This window comes from Amia ocellicauda, chromosome 21 (genome assembly GCF_036373705.1).
Source record: "Amia ocellicauda isolate fAmiCal2 chromosome 21, fAmiCal2.hap1, whole genome shotgun sequence".
Taxonomy (NCBI): Eukaryota; Metazoa; Chordata; class Actinopteri; order Amiiformes; family Amiidae; genus Amia; species Amia ocellicauda.
The window spans coordinates 8,733,553-8,744,426 of NC_089870.1; the positions used below are offsets into that span (position 1 = coordinate 8,733,553).

The following is a 10,874-nucleotide window of genomic DNA, read 5'->3' on the forward strand; positions in this document are numbered from 1 at the left end:
GAACGGGTTGCTCCCTTTTGTACATTAGGACGACTCGGTGCCTAAAGCTCTTAAAGGGACAGCGGCCTCATTTCCCTGTGCGGTTGGCTCTTATCGCCCACATTTAGTGATAACAGACGCACTCTATAAGCCACTTTCCTTCATATCTGTGTGGGGGAGGGTCTGTTTGTCTCTACGAGTCCCAAGAGATCCTCTCACTTTTCTCCTCTTTCCAAATTAGAGCCACAATGCATACGTTGCTATATCTACAGCTATAGACATGGGCTTTTATTTGTGGAGGCATTTGCGTGAACAAATAAGTCAAATTAAAATCCTGTATGCTTCCGATTTCCCAACACATACGTGCATCCCACACCCCTGAGCCAAATGTAGGCTGTGCATGTACGTATGAGTAGCTGTATTGTAATAGCGTGGTACTAATAATACTATGCGTATGTGTGTGTGTATGTATAGATAGATCGATATAGGCTACACAAACAAACACACAAATGATGAAACATTTGGTCTGGGGTGTCAGCTATAGTTGCTGCTCCACTCTTGGCTGCCGTCTTATTTGTTTATTGAATTACTCGTTTGCTTATTTGTATTGTTTGTTTCCTTCTTTCTTTCTTTCTTTCTTTCTTTCTCTTTCTTTCTTTCTTTCTTTCTTTCTTTCTTTCTTTCTTTCTTTCTTTCTTTCTTTCTTTCTTTCTTTCTTTTACAGTGCTCTTTCATTTCGACCTGGAATGGTTTAACTTACTAGAGCAACGCATGTGAACTCCGGCCCTCCGAAGAGAAGTACAACTACAACGTGTTTTATTATTATTATATTTATTATAAGCACAGTAAGTATAAAGCCGCCACTGTAATTGATACCAGCCTAGGCCAATCGCGTCGCGGCCGGATAGAGCTCGGAGTCGGAGATGGACCAATGAGCAGAGAGGGGCGGGGCTGGCCGGGATCACGTGGGTGCAGCGTTGGAGCAGGTAAAGCCGGAACAGACATGGGTGCCGTGTTGCTAATATTTGTTTAATGTGATTGATAAATGACACTATCGATCAATGGGATTTGCTTTATTCGGTGCTTGTGTTCACTTTGACGCGGAGTTATGCGATCGAGTCTGTTTAGATCCATTTTTAGGCGGGTTTTACATGATTGGAGCAGTACCCGAATTGCAACTACCTAACAAATACTTTGTACATCTAGGTACGACTGACTCAATTCATACTTATAATGATAAACTAATAACTAATGCAAAAATACCATGCATTATTTTTGTCCATATAATGAGTCGTTGTGTAGATTTAAATAAAGTACTTTACTAGTCTGTTTACCCTCAGCTTGCTTTTGTTCTATGTCTATGTGTTGTTCTTTGTCAGGCACTTCTGTTGTTGTTTGGAGATCTGAGCTTTGCGTGCTTGATTTTTGGAGCTTTTCTTTTAATTGGCACATAATTGTGTATGGATGCCCTGTAATTAATAAAAATACTACATTCAGCATATCAAGATGTGCTGCATGCTCTTGGCTAATAGCAGTGTAGTCGCTGGCTCTGTGGTATTTAAACTTAATCACTTGTGAAACGTCTGTTCACCAAATTGCAGAACATGACATTAACGCTGTATCTGTTGTTGACCCCTAGCACTAGCAGTGCCAGTAGCTTATCATGTTGCATATTTGACTTTTTGGAGTGATTTCATAGATCTGTAGCAATATTAGAATGCATCAATCGTGTGGGGTTATACATTGGGATACATGGCGTTAATGGTTATCGATTAATCATTCTATTATTGGTTCTGAAAATTGCTTAGTCTAAAAAATAGACATTGCATTATTAAAATCGCAGTACTTACCAGCAGAATGCAATCATTAAAAGTTTGCAATGAAATGGGCCTATGTGGTTCCACGTTTGGTCATGGTCATAATATCATAATATTATGCTCTGTTAAAACAATGAAGTTGTTTGTTTGTATCACTTTAATAGAAAATGCGTAATTTCATTAAATCGTTTTTTGGTTTTGTGTTTTAATTTCCCCTAGCTGTATGGGAACCTATGTTTCTGAAGCATTTTGTCTGTAGAAATGTGCAATGCATGGGCAGACCTCCTTTAAATATAGAGTAGAACCATGCTTATACACTCACCTAAAGGATTATTAGGAACACCTGTTCAATTTCTCATTAATGCAATTATCTAACCAACCAATCACATGGCAGTTGCTTCAATGCATTTAGGGGTGTGGTCCTGGTCAAGACAATCTCCTGAACTCCAAACTGAATGTCTGAATGGGAAAGAAAGGTGATTTAAGCAATTTTGAGCGTGGCATGGTTGTTGGTGCCAGACGGGCTGGTCTGAGTATTTCACAATCTGCTCAGTTACTGGGATTTTCACGCACAACCATTTCTAGGGTTTACAAAGAATGGTGTGAAAAGGGAAAAACATCCAGTATGCGGCAGTCCTGTGGGCGAAAATGCCTTGTTGATGCTAGAGGTCAGAGGAGAATGGGCCGACTGATTCAAGCTGATAGAAGAGCAACTTTGACTGAAATAAGCACTCGTTACAACCGAGGTATGCAGCAAAGCATTTGTGAAGCCACAACACGTACAACCTTGAGGCGGATGGGCTACAACAGCAGAAGACCCCACCGGGTACCACTCATCTCCACTACAAATAGGAAAAAGAGGCTACAATTTGCACAAGCTCACCAAAATTGGACAGTTGAAGACTGGAAAAATGTTGCCTGGTCTGATGAGTCTCGATTTCTGTTGAGACATTCAGATGGTAGAGTCAGAATTTGGCGTAAACAGAATGAGAACATGGATCCATCATGCCTTGTTACCACTGTGCAGGCTGGTGGTGGTGGTGTAATGTTGTGGGGGATGTTTTCTTGGCACACTTTAGGCCCCTTAGTGCCAATTGGGCATCGTTTAAATGCCACAGCCTACCTGAGCATTGTTTCTGACCATGTCCATCCCTTTATGACCACCATGTTCCCATCCTCTGATGGCTACTTCCAGCAGGATAATGCACCATGTCACAAAGGTCGAATCATTTCAAATTGGTTTCTTGAACATGACAGTGAGTTCACTGTACTAAACTGGCCCCCACAGTCACCAGATCTCAACCCAATAGAGCATCTTTGGGATGTGATGGAACGGGAGCTTCGTGCCCTGGATGTGCATCCCACAAATCTCCATCAACTGCAAGATGCTATCCTATCAATATGGGCCAACATTTCTAAAGAATGCTTTCAGCACCTTGTTGAATCAATGCCACGTAGAATTAAGGCAGTTCTGAAGGCGAAAGGGGGTCAAATACAGTATTAGTATGGTGTTCCTAATAATCCTTTAGGTGAGTGTATAATAGTGGTAATATAAAACATAATTGTAAAATAAAATACAAATAATATGCAATGGAAATTATTTGTTTTTGGTTAGAAACAGTGTAATTAGCTTGCCAGAATGGACAGTATCTTTCCTCCTCTGTGGATCGATAGAAATGTCCTGGCCACTGAATCGGCTGAATTGATAGACTTGTCCTATCCTTTGTCACATGACTGTAGGGATGATGAAAGGGACCTGGAGGGACCGAGGGAGTGATGGCCGACGACATCATCATCATCATCATCATCCGGGGTGGCAAAGGGACTATTCAAGCCACAGATCTCACGAACAAAGGTATCTCTCCACAACACAAGCCTCTGCCAGTCATACATTGTAGCACAGTGAGAGGGAACCTGAAGTCATTAACTCCAAGGCAACAAACAACAGCAGAGAAACAAGTCTGGTGTTTAGATCAAAGTCCTTTCTTTGCAGATCTCATGGCAGTTGAAAATGCAGTCAATAAAACGACACTTAATGTAAAACGAAAAACAGAAGTCAGCATGGAGCAGTAGTGTTTTATTTTACCCCGTTTCTTTCCATTATTTTATTTTCTTACTTTCCTCTCTTGATCCCGGAGAAAATCAATCATATTCTGTAGCACTGTGAGTAGGACTGATCGCAGCTATTAATCTGGACATTGTGCCACACAACTGTGATGCTCATTTGTTATTTGTAGTTAGACCTACAATAGTTTAGTCATAAACTGCAGTAAACCACAGGTGTGAACTGCAGATAACCAAACCATGATACCTCTTTGTGTTTTTAAGAAAACTCTCATTAAACCTGCCAGCAAGTAAACCAGTTTCTGTATGATAACTGCATCTCGAAGCAGCTGTTGCTGTTCATAATCAACATTATTAGTGCTGTATAATTCATTTGGATGAATGCCTGCTGCTTAATCTAGGGCTCTTTTTGATGTCTGCAATAATTAGGGGCAAAGCTGGAAATGGTGAAAATAACCTGTTTGGATGGAAGAAATATTAATTAATTTGCTTATTTCTGCATCATTGATGCTTTGTGTTGTTTGTTTTGGGGGACACAACCTTTTATTATACCATGGAATCACATTTATCGTTTTGTGTATTAAAGATGTGTTTTCTATGAGTATATTGATACACTGCTAAGAAATACCAATTTCTACTAAATTGCATTTTTGTCAAGTTAGGCTAGACTTTTTTATATATATATATATATATATATATATATAATATAGGGCTACATCAACCAGTTGAAAGATAATTAAATTAAAAGTGTTCATCACATGTGGAGGATTAATTGTTGCTGTTACTTAAATATAACCTACTCTGAGCTGATTGGTCTATCTCCAGATACTTAGATGTATTCAAGAAGAGTTATTTGAATCATTGATACTTTTTTTAAATTAGTTAATCACTTTTAAGACCATTGGCCATGTTTGACTTTCCTTGCTTCTCTCTCCTCTCTAAAGGTATGAGAACAGTTCTCCGGGAACATCTCACAATGTCCCGTCCTCTCCAGCAGACCCAAGAAGCTTGGCTTCCAGCTCGCCCGCCCCAGGTCAGCTGCTGCTTTGTGGTTTTTGTGTTATGTTATAAGCCTACAGATTTCTAAGCCCTTTCTGACATGGAGTTTTAAGCAACCCACACACACTAAAATGAATAGAAAATAAACCTCCCCCATTGTTCTCCATCAGCTCGGTTTACATGATTTCAGAGGTATGGGAGTGGGGGAGGTTTGTTCCTGAGTACAGCCCTGATAGACACCATGTTTCTGAGCTTTCTTCTGGAACTGTAGACAACGTTCCTTACTCAAGCAAGATCTGATTAATTACACAATAGTTTGACTAATCGTATTTTGATCCACAGCAAAGGCACATGGTTTACCTGTTGACCCCTTAAAATGCAAAACCTAGAGGCCTTTATTTTCATTGCTTTTCCCTTTTCATCCAGATTTGCCAGGCTTCTACTTTGACCCTGAGAAGAACCGCTATTTCCGCCTCTTGCCCGGACACAACAACTGCAACCCCCTGACCAGGGAAGGTCTGCAGAAGAAGGAGCAGGAAGGCCGGCGGGTCCGGCTGCTCGAGGAGGATGAGAAACCCAGGAAGGTGAGCTCATAGTGGGGCAACAGGTTCACACCCAACTGTCCTCTTGAGAAATACACCCATGTGTGTCTCCAGTGAGGAACATTTGTACTGTATTCACATAAAAGCTGTCATTATAAAATAAATTCTGTACATTGCCAACTTATCTTATTTCATTTTTATTTCTCTCTTTCTAGAAGTCGCCCAGAGTAGGTCTGAACTCAACGTTACTGTTCCAGAAAAGACACTTAGGTCTTATGCGAGAGAGCTCTTACTGCAGGTAGGTGAAATAATTGTCTCTATAATTAACTTGCAGAGTCGAGTGTTCAGTGATTCCGTGTCATATCTGGATTGAAAGCAATTGCTGGAGACTCAAAGTATCTGTGTGTTTCCAGGTTGATCCACGAGCTGAAGGTGAGCAGTATGAAACGGCACAAGTTAGAGGTACAGAGTTCAGACTCCAGCAGTCCCAATACTGACAACTTCAAGCTCATTGTGGTGAGTTACAAACATATATTAAGTGTGGAAGCCGCTAGCATACTCGAATTAGCAGGTTGTTCTGATATTGATTAATAAAAGGCTTTTTGGGAAATGAAGTAGGTCGTCTTACAGACTGGTTGTCCTGTCTTTGTGATCACATATGTGGTGGACCCATGTTGAAATGTTGAATAGACATTTTCTCGTCTTATAGTTGAAAGTCATTTTTATTAAGGTCAAATTATCTTGTGACACAAGAAACCCACCATCTATTTATACAATTAAATGATGGATATGAAGATTCAGCAGACATCATTTAGATGTGAGGAGATGAGCTTAATGAGATTCATGCACATTTTGTTTGATTTTGTCTCATCAGTTAGGTGTTATAGAGATGAATTCAGTGAATATGGCAATAGCAGTGCTGCAGTGCTGAATTATATTCCCTGGTTAATTGGGTGTCTGTACAGTTTTGAGACTGAGACTCGCAGGTATGACGTGGCTTGTTCTGCTGCTGTTCCCCAGGCGGACTCGGCCTGCGAGCGCGTCTTCACCGTGAACGACGTGGAGCACGGGGGCTGCAAGTACGGCATCATGAACTTCAGAGGCTGCAGTGAAGGGTCTCTGTCCGTGGAGATGTGCGACAACCTCTACTTCACCAACCGCAAGGTACGGCAGCAGACACAGCCAGCTCACATTCTGACTGTACACAGTGGGCGTGTGTGTGTATAAAAACTAAAAAAGTATTTTGAAAAAAACAAGGCCTACAGCACGACATCTAAACTTCTTTTTCTGGGGTCAAAGAAAAATGTTGACCTTGGTTTCCCTGTGCATAATTTTCTGCTGTCTACAGTTTGAGTTACACTGCGGATAAACAGTGAATACATATCTTATATATTCAGAAGTGGTACTGTCAGAGTACAAGAGCACTTTAACCATACTTCAGTGTGATTCCAAGCCTCTAGGGAAATGGTTCATGGTGATTTAAGATGACTGCCGCTTGCTGTCCTCGGCCAATGAAATGAGACTTTGATTGTGTTTTTTTTTCTGTGTTTCAGGTGAATTCCATTTGCTGGGCATCTGTCACCCACTCTGACTCCCATGTCCTGTATCCTTCAGCTTTAATGGATTAATGTCCTACACAGGGGACAGTGCAGCCCATGAACTTCACTTTATAACTATTATAGTTTAGCTTGCAGGGACTGCAGAGAGCACAACGGTGGGGTAGTGTTTGAAGCTTAAATTACATCGAAGAACGGTGAAAGCAAAGACCAGGATAAACGAAAACGTGGAGTGTTAATTACCAGTCTATTGATAGTGGCTTTGTATTGGGTAGATATAGGAAGTAGGAAGCAGTGACAGGTTTGAATATGGATTTTAGATTTAGGTTTTTAGAGAAACATGTAGCATAGTGATAAAGTAGAAAAACGAATGATCTTGACACAGCAGTCCTGCAGAATACACTTAAGTAAATGTATTCTGTGTTGTATCATGAAATATGTCGGCTTTCCATATATTAATAGTGGAAAAAGGTTGTTTATTCTTGATTGCATTTTCCAGACTTTGCCTTGTAGGTATTGCACAAACCCCTGGCTGTGTCAGCCTGCTACCAGCGTCCTTATTTAGCAATTCAAACCCAGGTAAGAGCGACTTGCATTCACTATTACATCACTTGTTTTGTTTGTTTTGCAGGCCACATCCCTCTTATTCAAAGATTTCTGAAAAACAAGCCTACTGTAATTTTCCTGGCTGTTCCACAATCACCATGTAGAGCTTATTTTATATTTGTACACTAGGAATGGTAAATACTGTAAGATTTACCCATAATCCTCTTGTAAATATGTCTTCAATCACAATATATGGAATCAGAATTCTAAATAGCTAGGTGCTACAAAATAATAATTCATTTATTTTGTCAACTTCACTAGTTCTTCTATTAATTTTAATTATAATTGCAAAGCTGCTTTTGATGTGCAGTTCATGTTCAATGTGGTTACCTTCTATTCAAACATTTAATTTCTTCCTATATGTAATTCAGTTATTCTCTCTTGTATTCTAATAAACATGTAATTCTGGTACTCTACTACCGCCCCCCCCCCCCCCTCTCTGCTTGCTTGGCATTTGTATCAGCAGAATCCAAGGGTATTCCGATTTTGGGAGTGTCCTGCTTTTTTGGACTCGTTGCACTCGATTGATGCCACGGTTGAGTCCTAAATTACTCAAAATGGCAGAGCAATCAGTCTTGTGGCTCATTTCATCAATAGAGTGTTCCCTTCCCCCTCCGCAGTGACGATCAATGTTAATTCAGTCGGTTGGTCAGATAGCCTGGAGATTTACCTCTTAATGGTCAAGTGAGGGAATGGGTGTGGAATTGTCATTGTGGGCACTTGAGGACGGGGCAAAACATTGTTGTCTGTGTTCATTTCAGTCAAGAACTTTTCTAATTGCTTACCTGAGGATATTGTCTTGTTTTGTTGCTCTCAGTGGTGTGTTCTGCAGTAGGTTGATTCCTGTAATCCATACCACAGGATCATCAGGGATTTGTGTCTGCTGACTTATACCGCCTCAGGGGGCGATACAAATCAAAATACAACCAACTCTACTGTGCTGTTTTTTTTTGTGTGTTTGTTTTTCCCTTTCCTTCATTACATGACTCACTCCTTATCCCCGTCTCTCGCATTTGCTCTTTGTTTAGACCAGCCGGGGATGTTGTGCAGCTTTAAAATCTCCACCGCCTGGTCCTGCGCCTGGTGCCTGAACCCCCAGGCAGATAAGAACTTCAGCACAGGTGAGTTGGCTCTGTAGGGCACAGCGCTGCCCATTGACTTCCCGTGACCTGGGAGCCGCCTGTCTGACCGCCGCTGTGGCGTTGCAGGTTTATCGCGGCGTGTCATCGTGACGGACGCAGTGACGGGCCGCAGACAGACGTATGGCATCAGCAGCGATGTGCTGGCACAGCAGTTCGCCTTGCGGGTGAGTGGCGCTGATGCCAATTATTCGTATTTGACCTTGAGTGGGGGGGGGGGATTTTCATGTTTTTATGCATTAACAATTTGGCTGCCTTCTTAAAGTGTTGCACACCCACAACACAAGGCTTAAAAATTTGTATTGGTATTCAAGCAAGCAAAGAAGGCTGACTCACTCTGTTTCAGTCTGCATCGCATTGTATAGGAAACATGGCATCATAATACAGGGCTGGGTTTTGTATTCTGGATAGAAACAGCAAAGATTAGTAATGGGAAAATACTGACAATTAGACAAACAGGTCTTAAGGCAGCAGTAAAGCCACTCCCTCTGACAGAACTTGTGTGTTATCAGCATGGGAAACTACAGAGACAATACACAAAGCATACATTAACACACAATAGTATTTGTAATAATAATTTGGGTTCTTCAATCTGTGTTTAGGTACTTTTGAAAGCTGTGCATATACATTAGGTCAGAAAGTCTGGCATTAATAGACTCCCCAGAGTTTGCTTTAGCATCTTGTCCACAAGTTTGACTGACTTTTGTAGCACAGCTGGTTTTAGGTCTCTAAATGCTCCCAAGCATCCTGACTGAATTGCGATTGAATTATGTTGTGGGGACCAGGCCTGTGTTTGTGACGGTATGTCAGACTTAATTGGCTCCAGAAGTTGTCTGGATATGGGAAACACTGAAACAAAGTGAAGGTGTTTTAATCACCCCCCCGAGGTTCTCCCTGCTCTCTCCAGGCGCCGGTGCTGTACAACGGCTGTCGTTCCGGGGAGATCTTCAGCATCGACCTACGGCAGCGCGCCCGGCGGGGGAACGGCTGGAAGGGCTCTCGCTTCTACCAGGAGTCCGCCATCACGTCCGTCCGCATCCTGCACGACGAGAACTACCTCTTGGCGGCCGACATGCTGGGAAAGGTGAGGCGAGTGCGGAAACTCCCCCGCGGCGATGCAATACGGAATAAGTGTGCGGTCCGTTTGCTTTTTGCGGATTGCGCTGATTGGGATTTTGACTTTGCCAGATCAAACTATGGGATCTGAGGATGTCTAAGGCAGTTCAGCAGTATGAAGGCCATCACAACGAACACGCCTACCTGCCACTGCACGTCAACGAGCCAGAGGGACTGCTGCTGGCCGGTGAGTGATATAGAATTGCATTGGTTTTTGTGTTTTAGACTTCAGGGCCACCATACTTCCTCTATCAGTCAATGTCTAAAAAAAAATACTTAAAATAATACGAATATGAAGGGAGGCTCTGTGAAGCTGCTTTTACATGGGTTGTTTTTCCCACAGTGGGGCAGGACTGCTATACCCGGATGTGGAGTCTCGGCGACGGGCGTCTGCTCAGGACGATCCCCTCTCCTCACCCCGCAGGGAAGGACTCGATCCCCAGCGTGGTGTTCTCCTCTCAGCTCGGGGGCCGCAGGGGACTCCCCGGTCTGCTCATGGCCGTGTGCCAGGACCTCTACTACTTCCCCTACAACTCAGACTACCAGGATGGGTCTCTCTCTGCCGAAAGCAAAAGAGATTAGAAACGGCAAAACCAAGACGGGGTGTGAGTGAGTGTGGTTTGTCTTTTGTAATAGCAGGATGTTAACTGGCTTGATCTCCTTTCAAGGACAGGTTTGGCCTCTTATTTTGAACAGGTGACTGAACAGATGGAAAAACACTGTAGCGTATTTGGGAGTCCTGCAGTCCACTTGCTGGGAAATGTAAACCTCCCTAGTTTGCACTGTCCTGAAGAGAACCTGTTTTTGTGTTTTATTTTTTATTTTTTTTAGCAAGCACGTTTTCAATAACCTCAGAAAGTGCAATTTGAACGAGGGATTATGGATAACCTTTCGATTGGTAAACGTTTCAACCATTTTTTTGTTTTCTATTTAAAAGGTAACGTGCAATTTTTGTAAACATTCAAATGTAAAATAAAATATCAGTTGTGAGAAATCCTATTTTTTTTGCTTGTGTGGTTACAGTAGCATTTTAGAAGTTTTTAAAAACTCTTGCAA

At 42.1% G+C, this 10,874-nt stretch overlaps 1 protein-coding gene across 1 annotated transcript; it reads left to right on the plus strand.

The window, feature by feature from the left end:
* Positions 1-985: 985 nt before the first annotated feature.
* Positions 986-10,817, plus strand: wdr21 (WD repeat domain 21). The gene is made up of 14 exons (XM_066694807.1): positions 986-1,185; positions 3,537-3,651; positions 4,805-4,893; positions 5,286-5,443; positions 5,617-5,699; positions 5,815-5,917; positions 6,422-6,565; positions 6,955-7,004; positions 7,457-7,536; positions 8,592-8,684; positions 8,772-8,869; positions 9,610-9,786; positions 9,891-10,005; positions 10,162-10,817. Exons 1-14 carry the CDS (start codon positions 1,041-1,043, stop codon positions 10,398-10,400), a joined length of 1,689 nt encoding a protein of 562 aa, XP_066550904.1. The 5' UTR covers positions 986-1,040; the 3' UTR covers positions 10,401-10,817.
* The last annotated feature ends 57 nt before the right edge of the window (positions 10,818-10,874 follow it).

What these genes read in the sequence shown, in the direction of transcription:
- wdr21 (XM_066694807.1), top strand. Translation starts at nt 1,041, where the DNA reads ATGGGATTTGCTTTATTCGGTGCTTGTGTTCACTTTGACGCGGAGTTA. An exon ending in CAAATACTTTGTACATCTAG is followed by an intron (nt 1,186 to 3,536) that starts GTACGACTGACT and finishes ACATGACTGTAG; the next exon opens with GGATGATGAAAGGGACCTGG. An exon ending in CACTCTGACTCCCATGTCCT is followed by an intron (nt 7,005 to 7,456) that starts GTATCCTTCAGC and finishes TGCATTTTCCAG; the next exon opens with ACTTTGCCTTGTAGGTATTG.